Source organism: Hylobates moloch, unplaced genomic scaffold (assembly GCF_009828535.3).
Source record: "Hylobates moloch isolate HMO894 unplaced genomic scaffold, HMol_V3 SCAFFOLD_23, whole genome shotgun sequence".
NCBI classification, from domain to species: domain Eukaryota; kingdom Metazoa; phylum Chordata; class Mammalia; order Primates; family Hylobatidae; genus Hylobates; species Hylobates moloch.
The window spans coordinates 41392564-41418982 of NW_026652298.1; the positions used below are offsets into that span (position 1 = coordinate 41392564).

At 64.2% G+C, this 26419-nt stretch overlaps 3 protein-coding genes across 11 annotated transcripts; 1 reads left to right on the plus strand and 2 right to left on the minus strand.

The window, feature by feature from the left end:
* Positions 1-151: 151 nt before the first annotated feature.
* WDR90 (WD repeat domain 90) lies at positions 152-18645 on the minus strand. Of its 8 annotated transcripts, none has more exons than XM_058434198.1 (42): positions 18501-18645; positions 18071-18162; positions 17761-17937; positions 17566-17674; positions 17219-17389; positions 16831-16939; positions 16668-16735; positions 16185-16288; positions 15887-16105; positions 15395-15463; positions 14492-14602; positions 14273-14418; positions 14140-14197; positions 12761-12879; positions 12437-12598; positions 12210-12340; positions 12024-12140; positions 11377-11612; positions 11043-11182; positions 10674-10804; positions 9999-10129; positions 9547-9708; positions 9238-9366; positions 8881-8996; positions 8766-8806; positions 8516-8647; positions 8150-8335; positions 7785-7888; positions 7229-7331; positions 6811-6932; positions 6452-6611; positions 6167-6357; positions 5895-6063; positions 5623-5734; positions 5121-5292; positions 2182-2304; positions 1855-2029; positions 1629-1759; positions 1381-1524; positions 1187-1306; positions 990-1074; positions 152-469 (listed from the first exon to the last, which is right to left on the minus strand). In XM_058434198.1, the coding sequence occupies exons 1-42, from the start codon at positions 18628-18630 to the stop codon at positions 222-224; spliced, it is 5655 nt and encodes a 1884-aa protein (XP_058290181.1). In that variant the 5' UTR covers positions 18631-18645; the 3' UTR covers positions 152-221. The 8 variants fall into 8 exon arrangements, with proteins under 8 accessions (XP_058290181.1, XP_058290180.1, XP_032001270.2 ...); XM_058434197.1 differs by having other exon boundaries at positions 8090-8335; XM_032145378.2 differs by having other exon boundaries at positions 256-551; positions 8090-8335.
* LOC116462679 (uncharacterized) lies at positions 18614-19472 on the plus strand. 2 transcript variants are annotated; one of them, XM_032145394.2, is made up of 2 exons: positions 18614-18968; positions 19316-19472. In XM_032145394.2, exons 1-2 carry the CDS (start codon positions 18629-18631, stop codon positions 19342-19344), a joined length of 369 nt encoding a protein of 122 aa, XP_032001285.1. In that variant the 5' UTR covers positions 18614-18628; the 3' UTR covers positions 19345-19472. The 2 variants fall into 2 exon arrangements, 1 of the variants encoding a protein (XP_032001285.1); XR_009211858.1 differs by having other exon boundaries at positions 18865-18968; positions 19198-19376.
* MCRIP2 (MAPK regulated corepressor interacting protein 2) lies at positions 19456-26396 on the minus strand. Its single transcript, XM_032145393.2, has 5 exons — positions 26169-26396; positions 25963-26092; positions 20371-20498; positions 20031-20132; positions 19456-19810 (listed from the first exon to the last, which is right to left on the minus strand). Exons 1-5 carry the CDS (start codon positions 26218-26220, stop codon positions 19740-19742), a joined length of 483 nt encoding a protein of 160 aa, XP_032001284.1. The 5' UTR covers positions 26221-26396; the 3' UTR covers positions 19456-19739.
* Positions 26397-26419: the final 23 nt, after the last annotated feature.

A 26419-nucleotide genomic window follows, 5' to 3' on the forward strand; every position in this document is an offset into this window, starting at 1 on the left:
CTCCTGGCGCCCGGGCCAACCCTGGCAGGCCGACCGGCCATTGCTTCACGGCACCACAGGGGCCTTGACAAACAGCCGATTAAGGGACGGGCAGAGGCTGAGCTCAGGCCAGGAGTGACCAGAGACAGTCAGTGCAACAATGCAGCAATAATGCAATAAATGCCCATGTTTATTACAAGATAGAAACATTAAAGATTTCTTAGGCAAAAGGGCAACAGGTATTAAAGTATTTTCAGGTCGCCAAATTTACAACAGCTTGCTCCAGGAGATTTACATGAATCCTGGCCTGTCCCAGCATGAGGCCCATTGACAACCTGGCTTCTCTGCCAAGCCTGTGCCCAGGTGCCTGGCGTGACCAGCCGTGATGCCCAGCACCACAGTCCCTGCTGCATCTCAGCGGCCGAGAACCTCCCACACCAGGATCTCGTTGCGGGCGGCTGTGAAGAGCAGCCTGGCGGACGGTGTAAACCTGCACAGATGCACTGCATTGTCGTGGCTGGCAAAGTCTTGAGCAATCCCCGTGGCACAGTCTACCAGCCTCAGCATGCCCTCTGTGGGTAGACAGCGCAGGTGAGCCAGGGCCAGGGCCAGGCAGCACTCAGAGGGCTCCCCCAACCCACCCAGACTGTCCTCACTGGGCGTGATGCTGGTCGGGGGAGCTGGTGCTAAAAGGGCTCCTGGCTCCCTCCATGTGCCACTGGGACTAGGGGGTCCATCACTGCCAGGCTGTCGGCCTGCAGCTGGGCCAGGTCCCTCCTTAAAAGTCGCTGCCACCCCTGCATTCAGGCCCTGTGCTGGGCGCTGTGCCTGGTTCCTCACCTGCCTCATCATCTCCTGACCCCAGGACCCTCTCTAGGGCAGGTGTCCTCACCCCACCCCAGAGATGAGGAGCCCGGGCACAGGTGAGGCACCTGTCTTGGAGCAGGGCACCAGTCAGCCCACTTGGCCCCCACCTAAGACAGGCTCAAACTGCATCCACCAGCACTCACCAGCAAAGCCAACAGCCAGGAGGTGGGTCCCCGGGGACAGGCTCAGGGACATGGCAAAAAAGGGAAGTGGTATCTTCTCCACCACCTGTAGGCAGCCAGCGTGAGGCTCCAGGCCTGTGGGCTCAGGGCTCAGCCAGGCCCCACCCACCACCCTGGATCCCTGGGGCTCCCGGTGACACGCGGGCAGCTGCATGTACCTGCTTCTGGCAGAAGTTGTAGATGATCACCTCCTTGTAAACACCAGGGCCCACGTACATCAGTAGCGCCCCATCCCAAGGGCAGAAGGCAGCGAGGGAGGGTGGCAGGTGGCCTTGAGTCTGCAGAGGCGCGGCATGCTGTGGCGGGGTGGACGGGCACCAGCCCCACCCACAGTGCCACGAGCATGGTTTACCTCCATGGTGGCAGGCATTGGGAAACTCAACCAGTCCACGAGCTCACAGCGGTTCCGCAGCCAGTCGGAGGCCCAGACGCTGACCCGCTGGTCCCCACTGGCAGCCAGCCATAGGTCTGTGCCCTCCACCCCTAAGTCTTCACACTAGGAAAGGAGTGGGTGAGGGCCGATAGGTGCCTTCTGCCAAGATGGTGCCTGCCCCCACCAGCACCCCGGCCCCCGCACCGCAGCTCTTGGGGCTGCTTTACCTCTCTGCATGTGACACAGATGGTAGAGATTGGGGCGCCCTGGTGGTCACTCAGCACACGGAAGGTCGTCCCTGTGCGGGGGTGGCTCACAGCCACGAGCCCATCCTTGTCTCCAGAGAGGACAGTCTGACCTGGGACCATGCCGTCACCCTGTGAGCCCCCAGCCCGGAGACTGGACCTGGGCCAGGTCAGGACGGCACCATCCCCCCCACACCCAACTCCTCACCATCACTGGAGAAGACAACAGTGGTCAGCGCCACCGGGTGGGGGTGCATCTTGAGTTCCATGGCCGTGCGGGAGACGCTGAAGATGCGCAGGGAGCCGTCACCATAGCCTGCCGCTAGCCGCTGCTGCTCACGGCGGCCACAGCACGGGGGGCTCCATGCGAGGCAGAGGCAGCTCTGGGGACCCACAGCGGGGAAACTTCAGCACTCACAGGGGCCCTGGGGACACACACCCAGGCCAGAGGGAGGAGGCGGCCCCGCCCACGCCAGGCCCCCCCCCCGCCGAGCAGGCCCCCACCCTGCCCCTGGCCTGGGCGCTCCCCACACACCTGATTCAGCACCTGGAACTGGATCACAAGCTCCATGCTGGCCAAGGCCCACACCCGCACACTCCCATCCTCACTGCAGGTGGCGCCGTGGGACTCCCCGGGGCTGAAGACCACCTCGTTCACCTGGGGGAAGCCGTAGCTAGGCTGGGGGCGTTGGCCCCTAGGCAGGGGAAAGGGACGCAGGCATTTCCTTTTCCAGCCCCCAAGGCCAGGCTGTCCAAACCAGAGCATATGCCTCTGGCCCCGGCCAACTCCACATTGTGAAAAGGAAGAGTGCCAGCCTCCCGCGTGTCCCTGCACTAGGTCTGGGTGAGTCCAAACCATAGCAAGCCCACTAGCCAGCCAAACCCGGCGGGATACCGAGGAGAAAGCTGTTCTGACAGCACCTCAAACACAGGAGTGTGGCCGTGTGTCCCTAGCAGGCTGCAGACTGAGGTTGAAAGCACAGACGCTGCTGGTTGCAGCGAGCACAGCGAGCACGCCATGCAGTCACATTCCTCCTCCCAAAACTGCTGCATGCCGATTGGGGGGAAATGCAGACGTGTCATTATGCAGGTGCCACTGACAGCTGAGACTGCTGGACTGACAGAAAGGAGACGCAGGTGCCACTCACCAGTGAGAGGTAGCGATACAGCCTGGCACCAAATGTGAACTTTAAGTGCAAGTGGGAACACGATGCACTTCATTAAAAAAAATCAGTTCGGCCAGGCGCGGTGGCTCACGCCTGTAATCCCAGCACTTTGAGGGGCCAAGGCAGGTGGATCACGGGGTCAGGAGATCGAGACCATCCTGGCTAACACGGTGAAACCCCGACTCTACTAAAAATACAAAAAATTAGGCCGGGCGCGGTGGCTCACGCTTGTAATCCCAGCACTTTGGGAGGCCGAGGCGGGCGGATCACGAGGTCAGGAGATCGAGACCACGGTGAAACCCTGTCTCTACTAAAAATACAAAAAATTAGCCGGGCGTGGCGGCGGGCACCTGTAGTCCCAGCTACTCGGGAGGCTGAGGCAGGAGAATGGCATGAACCCGGGAGGCAGAGCTTGCAGTGAGCCGAGATCACGCCACTGCAATCCAGCCTGGGCGACAAAAAACTCCGTCTCAAAAAAAAATTCAGTTCAGCTGAGCAATGAGGGACTGCAGGGACTCAGACCAGGACGTCTCAGTCCGTCTCCCCGGGAGGGGCCCTGGGTCCTACAAGGAAACGGCGAAGTGCAGGCCTGGGCAGAACCACACAGACAGAACCGCACAGGCGGGGCCCAGAATTCCTTGCACTTCCACATCACAGGAAGGCGACCAGAGACCACGGGCTCAGGTCACGGACTCAGGACCCGAATTTCCCGGCCCTGGTGGATGGACACACACGTGATCTATCCATACAATGGAACAGTATTTGGCCATCAAGAGGGATGACTGGCTTGGCACACACAGCGGCCGGGATGACCCTGGAAACCACGCTCGGGGAGAGAAGCTGGGCGAGCCAGTTCCTACAGAACATCCCGAACGGGAAAACACAGACACAGAAAGCCCCTCAGTGGCTGCCAGGGGCTGGGGAGGCGGGAAACGGGGGGGACCAAGGAACAGGCACACACGGGGTTTCCTCTGGCTCCACAGCTGCTGAATGTGCCGAAACCCACACACTGAAGTGCACAGAGCTCATGCTATGACAACTACACCTCAACAAACCTGCCTCCAGAAAGGTCTATAACCCTCACCTGTCTCAAACTCAACTTTCTTTGCTGGCTATCATCATCTCCAAATACTAAAGACAGGTTTCTAAGGAAAGAAGCGAGGGGCGACTGGAAGATGGGACTCGGCATCAAAGACCAATCAATCCCGTGGGGCCCAGCTGACTACACGCAGAGCTCTTAGACCCACAGGAGGAAGCCCATGGCCACAGCTGCTGGACCAACGCCACGCCAGAAACCTGGTCCAGCAGGGGAAGGACCGGCACCTGTCCTGCTGCCCCAATTCCGCCCGGGAGGCCACCTCTCCTAAGGCTGCAGCTGGCGGGTGAGGGGTCGACACAGTGGCTGCCCCAACCGCATGAGGCCACGGAGCTTCCAGACCAGGAGGTCCCAGAGACATGTGTGCTGTGTGCTTCTTGGGGACGCAGATCCGGCACCAGGAGGCTGCAGGCCAGAGCTGGGCCTTACAGGACTGGACCCAACACCGACCAGAACCTGACCGGACCTGACCCAGAGAGAGCAGAACTTGACCCAGTAGCTGCCTGGGCCTGCTGACCTCTTGAGCCTCAGGGAACAATCCCATGAGACTGAGCCAGCAAAGCCAGTCTATGGGAGGTGCGGGGACAGACGATGTGGGGTTTTTCATCTTTTTTTTTTTCCTTTGAGATGGAGTCTCACTCTGTCGCCCAGGCTGGAGTGTAGTGGTGCAATCTAGGTTCACTGCAACCTCTTCCTGGGTTCAAGCGATTCTCTTGCCTCAGCCTCCAGACTAGCTGGGATTACATACAAGTATACATCAGGAGGCCCGGCTAATTTTTGTATTTTTAGTAGAAATGGGGTTTCGCCATGTTGACCAGACTGGTCTCGAACTCCTGACCTCAGGTGACCCACCTGCCTCGGCCTCCCAGAGTGCTGGGATTACAGGCATGAGCCACCGCGCCCGGACTGATGTGGTTTCTTTGACAATTACAAAAAACAACAACAACAAAACAAACACAAAGCAATAGCAGGGAAAGGATGGTTTGAGAAGACCTGCAAGGCCGGCCAGGCGGCTCCCTGGTGCAGACACAACCGGGACGGCTTTGAGGGACGTGCACACCCAAGACCTCCCTGCTGGGAACCCCAAGGCGGCCGCTGCGAGCCAGTGACAGCAGGACTTGGAATAATCCGGGCTGGTGGAGATGGAGCTGGCAGGCAGGGAGGGCACCAGGTTCGGTTGCCCTGCCTCCGTCCAGGCTGAAAGTCCCTCACCTTGCTTCTGTGGCCACTGATGAGACGCGTGCTGGTGAACTCGGCCCAGCTGACAAACCAGAGCGTGCCCGCCGTGGTGCCCACGATGCCCGTGTCCATGCTGTCATCGAAGCTGGCGCTCACCACAGCCCCGTCCAGCAGCAGCTCGTGTTCCATGAACACAGAACTGGACCTGAGGGTGCAGGAGAGGAGAGAACAGTGGGTCTCAAGGCCGACAAGAGCCAGCTGGGTCCCCAGCCGAGGCAGGGCCCTCAGCATTGCGTCTCGGGACCTGGCTGTGCCCTCCCGGTGGAAGAAGAGAAAGCCCACGGAGCTGGGGCTTCTGGGCCTGTACTTGACAGCAGCCAGTGAGGCCCAGGCCACACCCAAGCCTGTCCCTCGGAGGGGCTGGCAGGCGGCCGGTCTGCAGGGCAGCCTTTGGGTGGGGGGCACTGGCTGTAAGCCCCAGTCAGGGACACCAACACCCACCTGCAGCCCAAATACGTAGGGGTGAACGGCTCACCTGGCGCCTGAACCCTTGCACCGCAGCTCCGACACAGCCCCCACAGCCCACAGGCGCAGCCGCCCTGTGCTGCTGCCGCTGACCAACCGAGAGCCTGAGAACAGCAACAGCCCTAGGGGCAGGAGGAGCCATAAGGGGCCATGGCTGCCTTCCCAGAGGCCCTGGGTCACAAGGCTGCCTGGATGCCAGGGCTGGAGATGAGGCCTCTGCCCCAGCTCTGAGGATCCCAGGTAGGGGTCCTGAGGGCCACAGGCCTTCTGTGGGGCACTCACCAATGCCACCATCGTCCGCCTCCCAGGACAGGAAGCAGCGGCCGGCACGCGTGTCCCAGACACAGACCTGGCCAGAGCTGGTGCCACAGTAGAGCAGGGGGGGTGCCCCGTAGCAGAGCGAGGTCAGCTCTCCAGCCCCCACTGCCTCTGGGACCGGCTCTCGATGCACCTGGCAGAGTACGAGAGTGGCCATGGGTCAGCAGTGTCCCGGGGCCCAGGCAGATTCCACCCCACAAAACGATCCCTGGGCCCAAACGCCGAGCAGGTGGCACCTGAAGGCTGATGTCTGCCCCGCGCCGCTGCAGGAGCCGGAAGGTGACAGTGCCCTGGCCCACACAGGTGAGCTCGCCGGCATCCCAGGGGTTGAAGGCCACGCCATGCACTGGCTCCGGGAGGCAGGTGTAGGACACGAGGTCATAGGTGGCCGTGCCCCACAGGGCGAGGGTGCGGCCGTCGTGGTCCCCTGGGGAGGACACGCAGCAGCCACGTCAGGTGCACAGGTGCAGCCCCCCCGGGGTCTAGGGAAGCCCCTGGCCTCCGCCCTCCCTCCCACTGACCCAATGTGACAAGAAGCCTGTCATCTGGTGAGAAAGCCAGGGCCAGCACGGTGGTGCTACGGTGGGAAATGAGATGCTGGCAGAGGCCACCAGACACGTCCCAGACGCGGATCTGACAATGGGCGGTCGTGCTGCTGTGGCCCGAGGCAGAGGCCAGGACCTGGCAGACAAGAGGGCAGGCGTGAGTGGGGAGGCCATGGCCGGCGGGCCCCACCTCAGCTCTGCCGGCTCTGGCTGGAGTGGAGGCTGGGGTGGCCATCTGCTCCGTCTTTGGTGGTGAGAGCCCGCACTGGTCCGGGAGCTGGGTTCTGCCGGGCACGGTGGCCCTGGGTGAGGGGGAGGGCGAAGCAGGCGGGCACCTGGGCACTGTGGCTGAGGGCCAGCGTGGAGATCTCCGCAGGGTGGCCGGGCCAGTGCTGCTGAGCGCCAGAGTGCAGGTCCTCTACCACCACCAGGCGACCGCACGTGTAGGCAAAGAAGCCTGTGCGCAGAGAGGGCGGGGCCTGAGGCCGCGCAGGGAGGGCGGGGCCTGGGGCCAAGCCGTGGGGCGGGGCCGAGGGGGTTAGCATCGTCCCAGGTGCGCCCTCCCCATCGTCCAGCAGCCAAAGTGCTTCACAGGACCTCGGCTGGAGCGCCAGGAGGCGCTACCGGGAGAACAGAGCCCCACACTGATGCCTGGCGCTCGTTTGCCGCAAGGGCCTGGGCTTGGGGTGGAGAGAGCTGGACCATGCGCGGCCGAATCTTGGCTGGGGGTGGGGGTAGGCTCTCGGCCCCCACCTGTGTCCGGCCTCCAGACCATGTTGGCCCGCCCATTCCCGCCGTAGCCAACGACAGCCTTCAGACGCAGCCATCCACCGCTGGCGGGAGGCAGGGAAGTGCCCTGCCAGGAAGGAGACCCGGATGCTGCTGGGGCCCAGCATGACCACCTGGGCCCCAAAGCCTGCACATGGGAGGCTGTTTTGGGGCACACCCAGGCCAGCTGCAGAGGACACCCAGGGGCAGACGGGGAAGCTGGGGTGGGAGGTGTGGGAGCTGTGGGCACTCTGTGTGCCAGGGCCAAGAGGCGCACAGGCCCGTGGGGCTCTCATCAAGGGCAGCTGCTGGGTGAGAGGGGAAGGCAGGTCAGCAGGAGGCCACCACAGGGTCCCGTCTGGAAGCCAGCAGAGGGCAGGGGTGGGGGTGTGGGATGAAGGTGCCTCCAGGAGACAGGCGCCCAGGGCCAGAGCCATCACCTTTGGAGACCAAAAACAACCCTGAGGAGGTGCTGGGGAGCCCTGCGGGGGGCCTCTGTGCTTGCTGGGGAGAAAGAGGGCTCCCAGAAACCACTCCCCACCTTGGCAGAGTGGGGGCTGCAGCTGACCCTGGCAGGCGTGAAGGACTTGTAGGAAGCCAGGTAGGTGGTGCGTGGGGCCCCCGAATTCCTGGTGTCCCTGGCGCCTGGCAGGGAGGAGGCAGAGCTTGTGGCATCACACTGCCCTGCAGCTCTTCAGAGACCCCACACTACACGCAGAGTCTCCCCACAAGCCCCTGGTCTACCACACAGTGAGAACTGCACAGCGAGGCAGAGGCCGGAGCCACAGACACAGGCAAGCTGTGTCCCACTGCAGGCGACCTTGCCTCGTCACATGGGGGACTCACCAACTGCCCTCAAGCCCCTGCACCGGCACCAGCGTCCCTGCCCTGCCCTCCACTGCTCACGGGGTTGGCCGGGGGGACGGGGGGGCAGGGCAAGCCCCCAGGAGCCCACTGCCGCAGCCCAGGCCCCGTCTCCAGCCCTGCCGGCCTCCTCCTCCGTGGGCACAGGTGGGCCTGAGGCCTGCCCAAGCCCCTCGGGGTCACAGCTCTCCTCACAGGGTCCTTCCTCATCCGACGTGGAAAAGGTGCCTGGGGCCAAGGAGGAGAGGAAAAGCTGCCCACACCCCCTGACCCCACTGTGTTCCACCTGATGAGCAGTGATGGCACCTGCACCCCAGAGCTGGACGTGCGTGCGTACCTGCTGCCATTGGGCCTGTGCCCTTTCAGACCCCCGAATCCCCCCACTCCTCCAGGACCCCTGCTGCTCACCATCGCCACCTTCCAGAGGCCTGGCACAGACGCCTAGCCGTGGTGGAGATGCCCGAGACGGCTTGGGGACCTGCTGCCGGGGGAGCTCGCTGGCCCTGGACGCTGCATCCTCCAGAGGTCCTGTGCCCGGGCCTGGGGAAGAAGGAGCCCTGTGATGTTTGGGGAGGAAGAGGAAGGGCCACTGGGCAGACACAGGACTGGCCCCAGAGTCAGCGCAGCGCCTGCCCCCCAGCTGAGCACAGCCACTCACCTGCCTCGCAGGCTGGGGGGGCCCCGGGGAAGCTTTGATCGCTGGAGAGGGAGGAGAGAGGGTTTCAGGAGGGCCCGGGGGGCCTAGGCAGACAGAGCTGAGAGTAGGCACTTGCCTCTCAGTAGTGGCCAGGATATCCCAGAGAAAGACGGCATCCCCTGCGCTGACGACCTGCTGCTGGTCAGGAGAGAAGGCCACAGCCTGCACGGGTTCCGAGTGGCCGATGTACACCTAGGAGTAGCGGTGTCACATGCAGGACCCCGAGGCGGGCATGGATGCTGCTGTGTGCCCAGTCCCCGGGGGCGGTGAGCCCCACAAAGTGTGAGCTCCCAGAGGCACAGAGGGTCCTTGGGGGGTCACTCTCACCCCTCACCTTCTGCTGTCCCTGCCCCCACCCACGCCTGCAGGGGTCTCCCAGGCCACCTGAGGAAGCTCCTGACCGCCAAAGCCACCTGCTTCCCCATGCACACACCTGGGGGCCTGGGCTGGCCTGTGTTGCGTAGTCCCACACCTTGACAGTCCGACCGGCGGCGATCAGCAGGAAGCGGGCGTCTTCACTGAGCGTCAAGGAGGGGCAGGGCTCAGGGTGGACACCGGGCAGCTGGAACACAGTGCTCGTGGGAAATGCCGTGTCTCAGGAGAGTGGCCAGCAGCCTGGGGCCTCCCTTCGTTGTGGGTGTGGCGATGGCCCCCCACCCAGCTGGAGGGGCTGCAGGCACAGAGGCCGGGCCTGGACAGCACGGGGAGGGCCAGGTCGGCAGGCCGCAGCCCTGAGGCTCACCTCCCGGATGACGCGGCCTGACGCAGCATCCAGCACCACGACTCTGTTGGACGAGGTGGACACCAGCAGGTGGCCCAGAGCTGCAGGGCCAAAGCACACAGCCATGGCGGAGTCCAGGCGGCCGCTGGCCAGGTCCAGAGTGCCGATGTCAACGCGCAGCAGCTGGGGGTAGTGGTAAGTGGCCGACAGTCAGGGCCCCTGGGCAGAGCCGGTGCCACCCAGGGTCAGGCTCGGGAGGGAGGTCCCAGGGACATTCACCCGGCACCCAGGCAGCACCTGCCCTGTATAGGAACCTGGCCGCACCTGAGCCCCACATGGCTGATGTGTACTCTGCGACAGGAGGCGGGACAGGGCCTGGGTCCTGCTCCCGAGTGGCCGTGACCTCTCTCCTGCCCCTGCAGCCAGCCTGTCATGGCCCAGTCTCCCTGGACCCAGGAGGGCTGCAGACTCACCTCATCAAGGGAGGCCGAGCCCATGACTGTCACTGTGCACCTGGAGTGTCCCACGAAGGCCAGCAGGCGGCCATCCCTGCTGACTGCCAGAGCGCAGGGGCTCGCGGGGGCATCCGGGCATACCATGTCCGCTGTGGCCACACGGGGCAGGGGTCAGCTGGGCAGGGATGGAGTGCCGGGGTGCACGTGGCCAGGGCCCGAGGAGGCCGCCGCCCCCGCCCCCACTTTCGGGAAACACCAGCCCAGGAGCACAGACGCATCACACCAGCAGAGGAACGCCAAGGTGCCAGTGGGCGCCAGGCACTGCCAGGGGAGCTGGGAGTCCCCGTGGGCCAGCAGTAGTCACAAGTGACCACTCAGGGGGCCCAAGTTATGGTGGCTGCAGGACAGGGCAGGTGCCCATGCCTGGGTCTGACTCCAGCTGCTGACCTGGAGCTTGGGCTGCCTGCCTCCTCCTGGGCACACACCCGAGACGACCTCTGGCCTTGGGCACCGGCGAATGCTACACCACAATCTCCTCAGGGCCTTGACAAGGTTACTGAGGTGGCCACGCCCCCCCACAAGACCCAGCCAGTGGACCAGGAAACCGGCATGTGTGTCCAGGTATTGGCCTGCACCAGACCCAGGCCTCCCCCGCCCTGAGGAGTCCCCCGGAGTGGCTGCGGGGGACCCAACCTGCCACTCGGAGGACATGCCACTGGGGGTCTGCACAGCTGTACTGGGCCAGGGAGCCCTGGGAGCAGGAGCTGAAGAGCAGGCGGCCGTCAGGGGTGGCGATCAGGCCGGTGACGGCTCCTCGGTGGCACCTGCAGCACACACAGGGGTCCCGCTGGCCCTAGCCCCGAAGCCCAGATAGGGCGCGAAGTCCCAAGAACCATGGGCTCCCTCGACCTCCAGCCAACCAGCCTGGCCACGGAAGTTCCCGTGGGGCAGCAAAGGGTGGGGCTCCAGCCAGCACTGGCCATCCTGCACATGACCCCCGCCTGGCCACCCCAGCTTCCACCATGGGGCCTCCGTGCGGCTGGTGGCCAGCTGGGCACTTACGTGTGTTCCACCAGGACCTCAGCAGCCTCCAGGCTGAAGGAGCGCACGGCCCCACTGCTAAAGCCACAGAAAAAGGTTGGCCTTGTAGGGTGGAAGGTGACAGTGCACGGGGCATCCTCTGATGATGTGAAGTCGTATAGCTGTGGGACAGGGGCCGTGCTGAGGGGAGGGCAGGGATCGCAAGGGCCCAGGGGCTCTCCAGGTGGCCCAAACTCACGAGGCCGACACAGGCTGGAAAGACCAGGTCCCTATAGGCCCCCCTCACCCCCACTGACAAACCCCAGCTTCAGGACCTCCTGGCCCTCCCTGCTGTGCTGCCCCTGCCAAACCCCACCTGCTGCAGGGTGGCCAGGTCCCAGATGCGGACGGTGCGGTCTTGGGACACAGTGGCCAGCTGTCCCCGCCTCTGCTCCATGGCGAGGGCCAGCACCGGGGCGGTGTGGGAGCGAGCCAGCATGTGGTACACCCGGGACAGCGTGTCCAGGAAGCCCAGGTGGCCCGAGGAGGTGGCAGACAGCACACGGAGGCCATCGGGGCTGACACGGACTGAGCTGACGGGGCCCTCGTGCTCTGTGGGTGGGGTGGGGTCAGGGGCCTCCCAGGGCCACCCCGGGGTAAGCCGCATGCTCAGGCTTCGGGTCCCCGAGACCCCAGCAAATGCACTCCCTGCTGCTCAAAGTCCCAGGCTCCACATGGCTGCAAGATGCAGCTCCCTCGAGGCCACTACTCCTAGGCTAGGCGGGACCCAGGCTGAGGGGCTTCGCACACTACCCACGTCCCACCGGGCCCTTCCGTGAGGCTGCCATGCGCCGCCCTGGCATCAGCCGCCCCAGGGCTCAGGATACGCCGCTTGGCCCCGTGGCTCCCTCTGCAGCCAGGAGCCAGGGCGGCTGACAGCAGAGCCCCGGCGACTTGGCCTTCCCCGCCCCAGCATCCAGGCGAGGCTCCCCCGGAGTTGGGAGAGCGTGTCCACAGCATCACCTGCCTCCAGGAGCACCGAGGAGAAGTCCAGGGGCCAGAGCCGCAGGAAGCCGTCCTCAGAGCCCACAGCACACACAGCCGGGGAGACGCTGAGGCTGCTGATGGCAATGCCGGGGCCTGGGGGCGGGGAGGCGTCAGTGCCTCGGTGTCCCTGCCACCCTTGCCATGTGGCTGGCGCCCTCTTACCTAAGCTGAAGGTCTGCTTCTGCGGGTGGGGGCCGCCCGGAGTCTGTGTGGGGAGCAGGCGGCGGGCATGCCGCACGACCATGCGCTGACAGTCAATCTCCAAGATGTGGCCACTGCGGCTGCACACGAAGCTGCCCGAGGAGGCAGCAGGGAAGGTGAGGCCCTCAGGGTACCAGGCTCCAGGGCCCCCACGCTGGGGCAGGCCGTGGGGAAGGGCAGGGGCTCACAGCATGGCAGCCGAGGGCTCTGGGCAGCCGTCCTGGGCCTGCTTGAAGGCGAGGTCGGTGAACTGCAGCGCGTGGTGCTCCCCTAAGTCCACGGGGCAGGAACGCAGCGCCCCGCCACGCAGCCGCCAGAGTCGCACGCTGCCCTGCCCACACGACGCCATCCTGCAAGGAATGAGGACTGAGCACCGCTGCAGCCCGCAGTGCCCTGACCCGCCAGGAGACGCAGCGACGCACAACCAAGCCAGGGGGAGGTGCTCGGGCCTCAGCCCCCACTCCGGGCCCAGACCCTCTCCCAACATCGTGGATGGGCGGCTGCATCATCACCTGGTTTCATCAAGAAAGGTGACCCGGAAGGCCTGGATGTCAAAGTCAGTGTGCGCCTTTGCCAGAACGACCACCTCGCCACCGAGGCCCACCTGGCCGGTGCCCCAGGCCACCACCATCTGCAACAAGCCCAGGCTGAACCCGCATGGCAGGGCCAGTCAGTGCCGCCTTGATTCTGCAAGGCCCAGCTGAGCCCCACCCGGAGGTGGCTTTTCTCTCACATGCAGACCAGCCTCTGAGAGTGCGGCCGCGGAGGGTGGAAGGAAACCAGCCCCTCCATCTTCTCATCCTGAAGCTTTGGGACTTCTACAGAGACCCGCGATGCTGAGCGCTGCAGCCCATTCGCAGAGAAGTACAAACCCACCCACAAGCCGGAAGGTGGATAAAAAGCAGCCTGTGGCCGGGCACAGTGGCTCACGCCTGTGATCCCAGCACTTTGGGAGGCCGATGTGGGAGGACTGCTTGAGCCCTGGAGTTTGAGACCAGCCTGGGCAATATAATGAAACCCTATCTCTACAAAAAGTTAAAAAAATAAAACATGACACCATCTCTCTACAAAAAGTTAAAAAAACAAAACGTGACACCATCCTGGCTAACACGGTGAAACTCTGTCTCTAATAAAAATACAAAAAAAAAAAATTAGCCAGGCGTGTTGGCGGGCGCCTGTAGTCCCAGCTACTGGGGAGGCTGAGGCAGGAGAATGGTGTGAACCCGGGAGGCGGAGCTTGCAGTGAGCCAAGATCGCGCCACTGCACTCCAGCCTGGGTGACAGAGTGAGACTCCGTCTCAAAAAAAAAAAAAAAAAAGAAAGTTAGCCAGGTGCGGTGGCACACGCCTGTGGCCCAGCGATCTGGGAAGCTGAGGCAGGAGGATGACTTGAGTCCAGCTGGTGGGGAGGTCAGGGAGGGGGTCAGGCTGCAGTGAGTTATGATTGCACCACTGCATTCCAGCCTAGGTGACAGAACAAGTACCCTCCTCAAAGAAAAGAAATGTTTAAAAAAGGTGCCCCCACCGAGACACCGGGCGCTTTGGCTGTGTGGAGGTGCCATTGATGCCCAAGCGTGGGTCAGCTGCAGGGGCTCTGCCACGTGAAAATCTCACAACCGCATCACCAGCAGAGAGAACGCGGCGAGGTGTGTAAACGCTGACTTAAACTGACTGCGATGGCCGAAAAGCCAAGACGTGAAGTGTGAGCTGCTGGCGGTGGTTTTTGTGCAGGGCATGGGGGCGGCACGAACACCGGAGTGCACAGAGCCCCACCACAGGGAGGACACAGAGCAGGGTCCCATGAAGGTGGAGTTTCAGAAAACCAAGACCCTTCCAGCTGTCTGCGTGCATCAGGACGGCCCCACCCCAACCCCCGGCCAGGGCCCTGTTACCGTCCTCCCGTGGTGGTCCTTGCCAACCCCGCAGAGAAGGGCCCCGCTGTCAGAGAAGCTGTGAACAGGGAGGAGGTGGTCAGTGTCGCCTGGGCTGACCCCCACCCCCTGCAAGGGGCAGACCCGTGCCCACCTGAGGGAGCAGACAACGTGCATTGGGCTCTGGAACAGGCACAGGCACCGCCCAGTCTGGAAGTCCCAGAGCCGCATCACACTGGGGGCCCGTGCCTGGGCCGAAGCCAATAGTGAGCTGCTGCCATCCAGCGCCAGGGCGGAGACCTAGGAGGCAGAAGGGTGAGGGAGGGTGCGGGGGCTGCAGGCGTGAGCCGCCCCGGGCCCGGGCAGCACCCACCTTGTCTGTGTGGCCGAGGAAGAAGCGCTGCTCCCCCGTGTCTACGAGCAGGACGACGATGACCGCATGGCAGGGGTACACGACAGCCGCCCCGTCCGGGGTCCACAGGGCCTGGCACAAGGGAGCGGGGGGCTGAGGACCGGTGCTACGCCAGGCTCCTCCTGGCTGCCGGGAGGTCAGCCTCATCTCCCACTCTAGCCCAGGGAGAGGGGGGGCAGGTGTGGCACACACACCTGGGCACACAGCCACCCAGGGGCAAGAGAGAACACACACCCTGCACACACTACCTACACAAGTCACAGGCTGCATATGTCAAAAGAACAGCTGGAACACTCAAGCAGACACACGTACACACACGCACAGACGCCTGTCCTCTAAGCCCCACCTCCAGTGCAAGAAACTCCGGGGTGGGGGTAACAAAAGGCCAAAGGGCCCCCACTCAGAGCAGGCACCCAGCAGGGTCTGACAAGGGCCCAAGGCCACTGAGGCCGAGGGGAAGGCCACCTCCTCTGCCATGGGGCTCCTCTCCTGGAAGGCCCACGTCACCCATCAGGGACCTACGTGTTGCGCCCACAGCCGGGCCCCACGCTGCGGGTCTGGATCATCCGAGCTCTAAAGATGTGAGAGCTCTGGGTCTTCCGGGGAGCACTTAGCCAGCGAGTAAGAGATGCCCGTGACCCTGAGAGCCCCCGGGCACCAGGAGGTGACAGCAGCTGTGGGCGGGGCAGGCGCCTGAGCACGCGGGAAGCAGCAGTCTGCAGGGGGATGGGACCGCTGTGCCAAGGGGGCTCAAGAGCCCACACAGCCACCACGGGACTTAGGTCTCTCCTCTCTCCCCGTTCGGTACTCAGCACTCGAGCAGGCCAACGAGAGCTGCTCTGGACACAGCCACAGGAGCCTCACCTGTCTGGTGCTGTGGCCCCCGAAGCCGATGATGCCCTTGAGCCTCAGGACCGGGTCTGGGAGGAAGCCCTGAAACAGCCATTGACATCGAGGTCCTGGGAGGCTCAGCCAGGCCCCCAGAATGCCCGACCAACCCCGAGCCCCGCCAACCCTTAGCTGGGTCCTGCCTCTCAAGAAGACTGCCCTGGTCCTGGGTGGCTCCTGCTGGCTGTGGTAGGGTGGAAGCTGGGACTCCGGCTGCATTGCCAGACCTTCGAGGGTCCCCCACAGACCACCTGGGGCTGGGGCATTGGGGGTGAGCAGAAGCCCTTCCTTACTCTTCGTGGACAGAGATTCTTCCCCAAAGCCGCCCCCCGCCAGCTCTGCTCCTTGCCAGGAGGCTGAACAAGAGGAGACTGTCGGAGGCACATCCGTTCTGAATGCATCTCGTGCATCTCAGCTGCCCCAGCCCACATCTCACCGGGCCCCGCCTGCTGTGGCATGGGCACTCACCTCGCAGGAGCCGGTGTCCTCAAGGGCCACAGGCACCTCAGCCGACTCATGAGTCAACACGTGGGTGTCAGCAGCAGCCGTGTGGACCTCAGAGGCCTCCACCTGGGCCCAGGGCTCAAGGCTATGGAAACCGGGGCCATCCGCGTTGGAGGCGTCTGAGCGCTCTTGGGACAAGCTGACCTCCAGGAAGGGCCTGGGTGCCAAGGGGGCCCGGCCGGACTGTTGGGGGACAAGTGCCCATCAGCGCCCTGGGCCATCACGCCCCAACCCAATCTCATAGGGCGAAGGGGGTACTCACGGCTGTGGGGCTGGGCATCTGGACCACTGGAGACACACTGAACCCCACAGGTTTGCTGGAGGCCACCGGGCAAGGGAAAGGCTGCGGCCCCGGCCCCAGGAGGACTACAACAGAGCAAAGAACCCCAGTGACCCAGGGACCAGCTGTGCAGATGCCTGGTGAGGGTGACGCCTGGGGAGGGGCAGCAGCAAGTGGCCCAGCCTCACCAGCTCTGCAGGACCCACAGCCAGCATCCCCACTCCCACTCTAGGCCCTGAAACTCTCCTCTTCCAGCTAGAAAGCTTGGGGGCCCCCAGGTACCCCTCACACAGACTTCCCACCCTCGTGGTTCGGGGAGCTCGGACAACCTACAGGCTTCCCTAGGTCCCTGCACCAGCTGCAGCCAGCACACCACTGGGCCCTTTCCCAGCCCTCCCCTCTCCTTCCGAGCCCCACGCACCCTACAGGCCTTAACCTGGGTCCCCGCTGACCCCACAGACCCACCTGTCTCAGGAGGGGAACAGCTCTTCTCAATCGGCTTGGAAGGCACTTTCAAGCTGTCTCTTGGAAACCTGGGCAGCCAGAGGGAGAGTCAGTGTCTGGGGGCCCAAGGGCCACCCACCCTCCCACCACCGAGGCCTCCCTCGAAAGCAGCAGAACCACTCACCGGATGTGGATGTAGCGGTCATGCCAGCTCTCTCCCTTGGGCACAGGGAATGTCATTTCCCGGGGCATAGGAGTCACGGGCAGCTTTGCCCACTGGGCCCCAGAGATGGCTACAAGGAGCAGGGTTGTTCCAGGTCAAGGGAGACTGTTTGGCCACCTGAGCACGGGGCACCCGCCAAGGCACTGCCACGCCACCAGCCCAGCCACCACCCCACCCCAGGGCTGCCTCTGGGTCGGGTTCTGACCCCAGGGATGCCTCCGGGATGGGGTTCTGGCCAGACCTCAGAGACAGCACAGCTTGAGCACCATACTTTCCCAAGCACTCGGGCCTCTCCAGGACTGAGAGCATGGGTGAGATATGGAATGGGGAGCGCAGGTGTGGCCCTCACCAGGCTCAAAGCACAGGTCGCTGGTGTACAGGTTCCTGACCAGCAGGCTGGCGCACAGCCTGACGCCCTTGAGATGGCCATAGCACCGGTTCAGGTAGACAAGGAGAACGTCCTGCAGGTCGAGCTGCAGGCAGGTCCAGCGGGCTCCGGGGGGCGCCGAACCCACCACATCTGCAGGACGGGCACTCAGGGTCAGCGCCCATCCTCCTGACAGCCCCCGACTCCCAGAACTGTGAGCTTGTGCCCCCGCCAGGTTGTCCTCCAGGCCGCAGAGGAGCCTCACTGGGCCTGCACCAGCTCCCTCCAGCCGCCTGTCCTGGACCATCCACACCCCATCTCGGTGTCACCTCTCCGAGGTGTCCTGGCCTCCAGGACGAAGGGAAACTGGAGCCACGTGGCCGTAGACTTAAACTCCTTGAAGAGGTTGGAGAAAGACACACGGATGACTTGGTTGTCCTGTGGGGACGGACCAGGGCCGTGAGAAGACAGGAGCCGCAGGGGTGCCGGGGCTCCCACGCAGCCCCCAGCCACGGGCTCCGTACCTTGGTGGACACATCCAAGTGGATGACGAAGTGCTTGCTGGGCAGGGGCCGAAAGAGCACATACAGGTATCGCCCAGTCAGCCCCAGGGACTGGGTGCTGCTCTTAGGGAGCTGGATGTAGTTGGCGGCGGAGACTGAGCCCCGAATGCGATACACGGCGCACTTCAAGGTCTTGTCCTGGAGAAGCGGGAACCCGCATCACCGACAGCACCCAGAAGTGCAGCGGGGGCGCGGGGACCCTCGGGGGCAGGGCAGCTCTCCTGGGGGCAGGGCAGGGGTGTGGGCTCGGGGCGAGCCCCCCGCCGCCTACCGTGACCACGGCCACGTCCCCCTGCTTCGCGGACCGCTTCCACTCGTCCACCCGGAAGTGTCTGAAGACGTTGAGGAACGGGTGCTGCCACGCTGCGGGGAGCGGGCGCCGGGCATCAGGGGACTCGGCCACGCGAGCCGGGGCCACTGCGGGGCTGGGCCGGGCCGCGGGGACCAGGCAAGAGCCGGTGGGGCCGGGGCTGTCCGCGCCTTCCCCGGCGACGCCAACGCCAGCGAGGCGGGCGGGAAGAGCCCGGACGCCCGAGGGAAGCCAAGCTCGGGGAGCCCGAGGGTGGGCGCCTGGCAGACGGGACCCTGCCCGAGCGGGGACTCTGGCCTCGGGGCCTAGGCGGGGGCCCTGAGCGCTCCGGCCGCCAACCCTGGACCCCGGAACCCGGGACCCCCCGGGACCCCCGCCCGCCGCGCGCTACCTCGGGCCATGGCGCCGCCGCTCGAGCTTCCCGCCTTGGCCTCCGCGCGCCCAGCGCACAGCACGCCCCGCGACGCCTGGCAACGGCTGCCTGGCAACGGTGCCACTTCCGCCATCACTTCCGCCGTCATGGCGGCGCCCCGGCCACGTGACCTCCCCCTTACGCGTACCCCGCTTACGTCAGCGGCCTCCAGGGTTGCTCCGGCCGCTGATCCCGCTGTCCTTTGCCCCGCGGGCCTCCCGAGGCAGCCCCGTGTTAGCCCGACCGGCTTCGAAGCCCGCGCGGGTTGCGGACCCTCCCCCCCGCCCACCTGTCAGCGCCTCGGCCGGGGCTCCCGCCGCGTGCAAGCAGCGAGGCGAGGTCGCGCTGAGGCCTGGCCATGCCACGGACAGCCGGGCCTCACCCTGCCGCTCTCTCGCCGTCCGGAGGCCCCTGGTCCACACCTCGGTACCCTGGGCCCTGACTCAGGTGGGCTGGGTCATCCCTGTCCATCAGGGAAGGTAGTGCCGACGCCCGCGGAGGGCCTGGTTCCCACGCTCGTCCTAGCAGGTTCCCCACGTACTCCTTCGCCCAGTGTCCTGCGGCCGGGCCCGGCGGATTCAGAATGGGACCTGGCGTTCTGAGACACAGCCCCAGTGCTTGTGGTGGGGGGGGGGGGTGGTCAGGACTGCACTTCAGGGCCATTTAATGTCTTTAGGCCTTGAGTCTCGGCTCTGGTCCCAGTTAACGCCAATGGGAGAGGAAGGAGGAGCAAAGCAGGGTCCACAGACTTCCAAGCAAGGGGAGCTGGCCAACGGCCCTCCCACCTGTCGCAGGGCAGCTGGATGAGAAGCTAACGGCCTGAGGGGACAGCGCTACAAGGGGAGTTTGTGCTGGGCCTGGCGTCCCAGGCTGTGGACTGGAACTGGACATGAGGACCCCCCTACACCGTCCTAAGTCAAAGACACTCCAAAAAGGCAGTTTCTCGACTTTATTAGCCTGGAGCTCCTCCCCGCCAGCCCCAGGGGCGGGTCGCTGGTCCCTGGGCACAGTGAGCAGGGCTGAGGTCAGACAGGTTCGGCCCCTGGCCATGGCAGCTTGGTTGGGACAGCCGGGCCAAGGGAAAAACAGGTGCAAAAGTCCAAATGCTGGCACTTCAGGTGTGGCCGGCACCCAGCCAGGCGCAGTGGGTGGGCGGGGCGCCATGCTTCTCTCCTAGCGACAGGTTGGCCGTGTAGCAGCGCCCCCTCCCAGCAGCCACTAGGAACAGCTGGTGATTCTCGCCAGGAACTGCTGCGCCCACCATTCGTCTAGGTCAATGGGCACGAAGTCTGTGGGCAGAGAAGGCTGGGCAGTGATGCTGCCTCCCAGGCCGGCCAGCATCTCTCCCCTGGAGCTAACCACAAGCCGCTCACCCGGACTCCGAGTGCGGCAGGCGCTGGGAAGAAGGGAGTCCCCTCCCTCATCCCCGGGGGTGGGAACCTGGCAGGGTCTGGGTCAGATCAGAGGGGCTGCGGGGTCTCTCTGGGGGGCCAGGGTTGGGGGGCTCACTCTGCAGCCGGGGGTTGGGGGTCCTCTCCACGTACTGCACAGGCCTTGGCCCGCCCTCACCGGCTGGGCCACCATCCAGCTGCTGCTGCACCTGCTGCCAGGCTGTGGGAGGAGGGCAGTCGGGCTGAGCCAGGTCCCAGGCACCCCGTCGCCCACCCAGGGCCTGATGGTCACCCTGGACTCCAGCCCCACACAGGGCTGATCACAGGACACAAGGGCAGAGTGCCAAGGAAACGCACAGCCCTGCAGTGGCTAGGGGTCAGCTTGAAGTGGGGCCATCCCGGGTCCATGTTATTGCGACCCAGCAGCCTAGGCCGCACCCTCTGGCCCCACTCGCTACCTTCGGACACAAAGCGGACGTTCTCCTCGTGGGCCAGTGTGTAGGTCTCCTGGGTCCCCTCCAGGGATGGGGACGTGGAGGGGGCCCGCCGGCCATTCACACGATTGAACACAAGCCTTGGCCCTGGACTGCAGGAAGGGAGGAGACGGACATGGTTGGTGCCCATCCCAGGCGTGGTGCTGCCTGGCAGAACTCAGGAGCAGCCCCGGGCCAGCCCACTGTCCCCAGACCCAGCCAGCCTAGGCACTTCCTGAACCAGAGAGAGCAGCCACCCACAGCAGCCGGTGGCCCCAGCCTCTCTTGCAGGCCCCAAGCCATGGGCAGCTCAGCTCACACCTGCAGCCCTGTGCCCTGAGGGAAGTGAGTGACTGTAGGGTGGGGGCCTCAGTCTTAGTGTCCCAGACCTCTGGTCGGGCCCCACTCAGTACCCCTCCGAGGGTCTTGCAGGTGCCCATGCTGCCACCTGCATCCCGTCAGCAGCCTAGATTCTGACCTGAGCCACGACCCCGTCCATGACCATGTCTCTCTGCCCTAACCCCCCACTCTGGGTGTAGTTCTAGGCCACATTCTCGCCCCACAGAAGCACCTCCATCTCCACGATGTTTCCCTCCGTGGACGGATGGACCTGGATGGGAACGGGGGGGCCTTTGCCCTCTCCCTGGCTGCCCCCACGTCCCATGGGATGAGGACTGGGTGCCGGGATGGGCAGTCCCTGAGTTGGGAGAGTGACTATAACCCTCGCCCACTCCCCACCGGCCCGAGACAAGGGGCGATGCCAAATGAGATGGCTCCCGCAGTGCCGCACGCAATGTCTAGCGGGCCCCTGGGCCCGTCCCGGCCAGCCGGGCCCAGGGCAGGGATGGGCGGCCCCAGCTGGCCGAGCCCTGAGCACACAAAGCCCGGGACAGGGCCGTGGAGGGAATGGGGCCGCACCTACAGCCAGAGGTGGGAGCCGGGAGTCCTGGGCTGCGCCTGCTCCGCCAGGCACTCGCGGTCCCGGCCGGCCTGTTGCCTTCCTGGGCTCAGGTGCCCCCGCGCCGCTCTCGGTTCCTCCTCAGCTGAGAGGGGCACTAAAATAAAGAGGAGCGTCTTGAGGGGCGCAGGGTCCCGCCGGCCCCAGGGCTGGCAGGGTCTGGTGGCCACAGAGGATCTTAAAACGTGCAGGTGGACACGGGACAGGGGCGGGGCACCTCCCAGGCCTGCCTGCTGCCTGAGTTTCTGCACGAACCAGAGGAAATAAAGTTTGTCCGCTTGGAAGGCTCCTTTGCCTGCAACCCACTCCCACCTTGGAAAGCCAAAAACTCCAAGCAAGCTTGGAGGTTGGATTATCAATGTCTAAGAAGAGAAGAACATTGCCAGGGGCTGTGAATCGCATGGCAGAGGTGACGGCTCTCAGGCAGAGATGGGCCCCAGAAGGCAGGCACCGCCCCAGGGGTTCTGGTTACATAAGGCCGCTGCTCTCTGGGGGAAAGGGCACCCGCCCGGCGTGCACCTGTGGATCACCGCCAACCTCTCCCACTTCCAGGGACACTGCTCCGGGCAAACTTCAGCCCAGGGAGGTGAAGGCTGTGGAGGACATCCTCTCATCTCCCCTCCACAGCCCACCCCTTTTTCAGCCCATGAAGCAGGGCTTGGGAGAGAATCCACCTGAGCATATTACATGCTGAGTGGGGACAGCACCAGGATATCAAGGCAAATCCAACAACAGAGTCCATGACCCTGACCCAGTACAGCCCCCAAGCCAGCCCCCCAGCCTGCCCTCACTGGGCCTCAGACCCTCGGTCTCTTTTGGGCTGCCCCTTCTCGCCCTGTGCGGTTCATTCCATTGTCCCTTCCTGTTGCGGTCACCACGCCCTCCATATGCCCTGGGGTCGGGTGACCACATGGTCTCATTTCATCTTATTATATTGCCTCAGTTTATCTTACTGCCTCCCCCATCCGTCTCCCACCAGGAGGAAGAACTTGTCAAAGGTGTATCTGGGCTGGGCGTGGTGGCTCATGCCTATAATCCCAGCACTTTGAGAGGCCGAGGCGGGTGGATTGCCTGAGGTCAGGAGTTCAAGACCAGCCTGGCATATGTGGTGAAACTCGTCTCTACTAAAAATACTAAAAATTAGCCGGGCATGGTGACAGGCACCTGTAATACCAGCTACTCGGGAGGCTGGGGAGGGAGACTCACTTGAACCCAGGAAGCGGAGATTGCAGTGAGCCGAGATCACGCCACTGCACTCCAGCCTGGCAACAGAGCGAGACTCCATCTCAAAAACAAACAAAGGTGTCCAGGCACAGTGGCTCATGCCTGTAATCCCAGCACTTTGGGAGGCCGAGGCGGGTGGATCACAAGGTCAGGAGATCCAGACCATCCCGGCTAACAGGGTGAAACCCCGTCTCTACTAAAAATACAAAAAAATTAGCCGGGCCGGGCGCGGTGGCTCACGCTTGTAATCCCAGCACTCTGGGAGGCCGAGGCGGGCGGATCACGAGGTCAGGAGATCGAGACCACGGTGAAACCCCGTCTCTACTAAAAATACCAAAAAATTAGCCGGGCGTGGTGGCGGATGCCTGTAGTCCCAGCTACTCGGAGAGGCTGAGGCAGGAGAATGGCGTGAACCCAGGAGGCGGAGCTTGCAGTGAGCCGAGATCGCGCCACCGCACTCCAGCCTGGGTGACAGAGCGAGACTCCGTCTCAAAAAAAAAAAAAAAAAAAAAATTAGTCGGGCGTGGTGGGGGGCGCCTGTGGTCCCAGCTACTCGGAGAGGCTGAGGCAGGAGAATGGCCTGAACCCGGGAGGCGGAGCTTGCAGTGAGCCGAGATCGTACCACTGCACTCCAGCCTGGGCTACAGAGCAAGACTCCGTCTCAGAAAAAAAAACAAAAAAAAAACCAAGGTGTATCTGGTCTGTCACCGTCGTGGGCAGTGCCCAGACCCGTGCCTGGCAGGAACCAGAGACGGCACACGTCGTGGGTGACAAGCCTTGATCCTCCGGGTGCACCAGGAGATGCACAGGGACCCTGATACCCCCTCCCGCACCCAGTCAGTGAGAGATGAGGAGCAGCGAAAAGCACCAAGGAGAAGAAAAGGCAGGGCAGGGCCAGGCGCAGTGGCCCACGCCTATAACCCCAACGCTTCCACAGGCCAAGGCGGGAGGATTGCTCGAACCCAGGAATTTAATACTAGCCTGGGCCACATAGTGAGACTCATCTACATAAAATTTAAAAATGAGCCAGGTGTGGTGCTCGCCTGTTGTCCCACCTACTCAGGAAGTCGAGAAGTGGGAGGATCGCTTGAACTTGGGAGGTTGAGACTGCAGTGAGCCATGATTGCACCACTGCACCCCGGCCTAGGTGACAGAGCAGGACCTTGTCTCAAAAAGAAAAAAATTAAAGGAAGTAAAAGAAAGAGAGGTGGGTGGCAGCGTGGGGTGGGGTGGTTCAGAGGGAAGGTGGTTGGCCAAGCGTGGTGGCTCACGCCTGTAATCCCAGCACTTTGGGAGGCCGAGGTGGGCACATCACCGGAGGTAGGGAGTTTGAGACCAGCCTGACCAACATGGAGAAACCCTGACTCTACTAAAAATACAAGATTAGCCAGGCGTGGTGGCACATGCCTGTAATCCCAGCTACTCGGGAGGCTGAGGCAGGAGAATCGCTTGAACCCAGGAGGCGAAGGTTGCAGTGCACGGAGATCCTGCCATCGCACTCCAGCCTGGGCAACAGAGCAAAACTCCATTTCAAAAAAAAAAGAAACAGAGAGAAGGTGGTTGCCCCAAGAAGGTGCAGGAGCAGGATGGGGGCTTCATGCAGAGATTCCACTGCTGCCAGAAGCTCCCAGCGCTGGGGCCTGGGGGTGGGAACGTGGGTGACCCCAGGGAGGAGAGGGCAGCACACATCCTGCCCTGCCCAGGGCTCCTCCAGCCCCGCTGCACATGGGGTGAAGCCCACTCAACTGCCACAGGTCCCATTGGCTGACAGAGGACCTCACATGAGGACTTTAAGAGAACAGGCCGGGCACGGTGGCTCATACCTGTAATCCCAGCACTTTGGGGGGCTGAGGCGGGTGGATCATGAGGTCAGGGGATCGAGACCATCCTGGGCAACATGGTGAAATACAAAAATACAAAATTAGACAGGCATGGTGGCACGCGCCTGTAGTCCCAGCTACTGAGGAGGCTGAGGCAGGAGAATCGCTTGAACCCGGGAGGCAGAGGTTGCAGTGAGCTGATATTGCGCCACTGCACTCCAGCCTGGGCGACAGAGTGAGACTCTGTCTCCAAAAAAAAAAAAGAGACCACAGCCAGTGGGCCTGGTGTTGCCCACTGGGACCCTTGGGGTCCCATAGGGAACTCTGGGAAGCATTTCCGTCTTCTTCCCTAACTCCCCCGAACCGTGCCACAGCCTTGCCCCTGCCCTCCCTAGCAGTGGGGTCTTGGAGAGAGAAGAAAGGTGGTTTCCCCAGGTTAAGAGAGACAGCGTCACCCTGGGCCACTCCATTCTCACGCTCCCTGCCTGGGGACCAGGTGGTGGCTACAGGGGTGCCTCAGTTTCCTTCCTTGGGAGGTAGAGCGGCCACGAGGACCAGGGGTGATGTCCGCGGAGCGTCCCAGCAGAGCTGGGATGCTGGAAGCACCTCGGGGCCCACTCACCTCCCGCCAGAAGGCGCCTCTGGTCGAGGGCACTTACCTCACTAGGATGGAGCCCCAGAGAGCCCCCGCCCCGCTGGAGCCTCAAACACCTGTCCCCACAGGCCTCCACACGTGTCTGAGAGGTAGGCAGGGGGCAGGCTGAGGGTGGCTCGGCACCCCCCCACCTGTAGCTGCCCTGAACTCCTGGCCCGAGCTCTCCTCCCCAGCACCGCCTCAGGCCATGACCCTACCACCTCCAGGAGCCTTCGGGCCGGCTTGGGGACACAGCAAAATCCACAGGCCTGGGAGATGCACAGGATAAATGAAGGGAACGGTGGAGGAAATGAGCCAAAGTCAAACGTCCAGCCCTGCAGGGCTGTCCAACCTCTGGGTCATGGTCACGGGGAGGCCACAGTGGCCGGACTGAGGCTCCTGTGGTCTCGGGAGGGCACTGGGTTAGGAAAAGCAGAAGCAACCGGAGAGGAGAAGGCCCCACTGCCCCCAGGGTGTCTGGGGTGAAGGCCGGAGGAGGGCAGCGGCCCTGCCGCAAGGAAACGCACGCACGTCTCCCCCACTGAGCTCTGCAAGGGCAGAGCCGGGAGACCTTGAGGACCAGCGCCCGACGCTCTCCGCGAACCCTGGCCTGGGCCTACTGCACGTCAGGGTTCCAGCAGCAGCCCAAGGTCGCCCGAAGCGCCGACCTCGGCCGCTGGAGGCCCCTGCGACCCAGGAACTGGCCGGCTTTCTCCCCGCTGGGGGCCCGGGCCCGGCCAGGTGAGGCGGAAGTGCGAGGCGCAGGCCCGCGGGCGCGTAGTGGGCAGGACCCGCGCACCCCCCGTGCCCGGAGCGCCCGCCCCGCCTGCAGCACGTGGCCGGACCTCACTAACATCTCCCCAAGGTCACCCTCCGCTCCAGGGCGGCCGGCGGGGGAGGGGAAGCCGGGCCGGGCTGGGCCGGGGCCGCGCGCGTCTCACCTCGACAAGGGCCAGGGTCCCGGCGGCTGCGCGAAGGGCTGCGCCCGCGGGGGCTGCGAGGTCGGCGGCGCGGGCTGCCGGCATTTCAGGAGCTCGCCGAGCCGGCCCTCCACCTGCTGCTGCGTGGGACCTGCGGGTACCGGAGGGCGGTCAGCCGCCGCCGCGCCCCGCCCCGTCCCCGTTCCCGTTCCCCGGCCCGTGCGCACCTGTGCGGCGCTGCGCGACCAGCTTGCTGGGCCCCTTGGTGATGGTGTACATGACGCGCCGCTCCCACACCGCCGCCGGCCCCCGGCCAGATCCGGCCCCTGCGCCCGGGCTCGCGCTTAACGGACGGCGGGCGCTGCGGGAGGGGGCGGGCCCGCTACACGCCCCCGGCCCTTAAAGGGCCCGCAGGGCTCGGGCTAACCCCCCCGGACACGCGGCGGAGGCGGTGCTTGGGCCCTTTGGGAAACTGGCA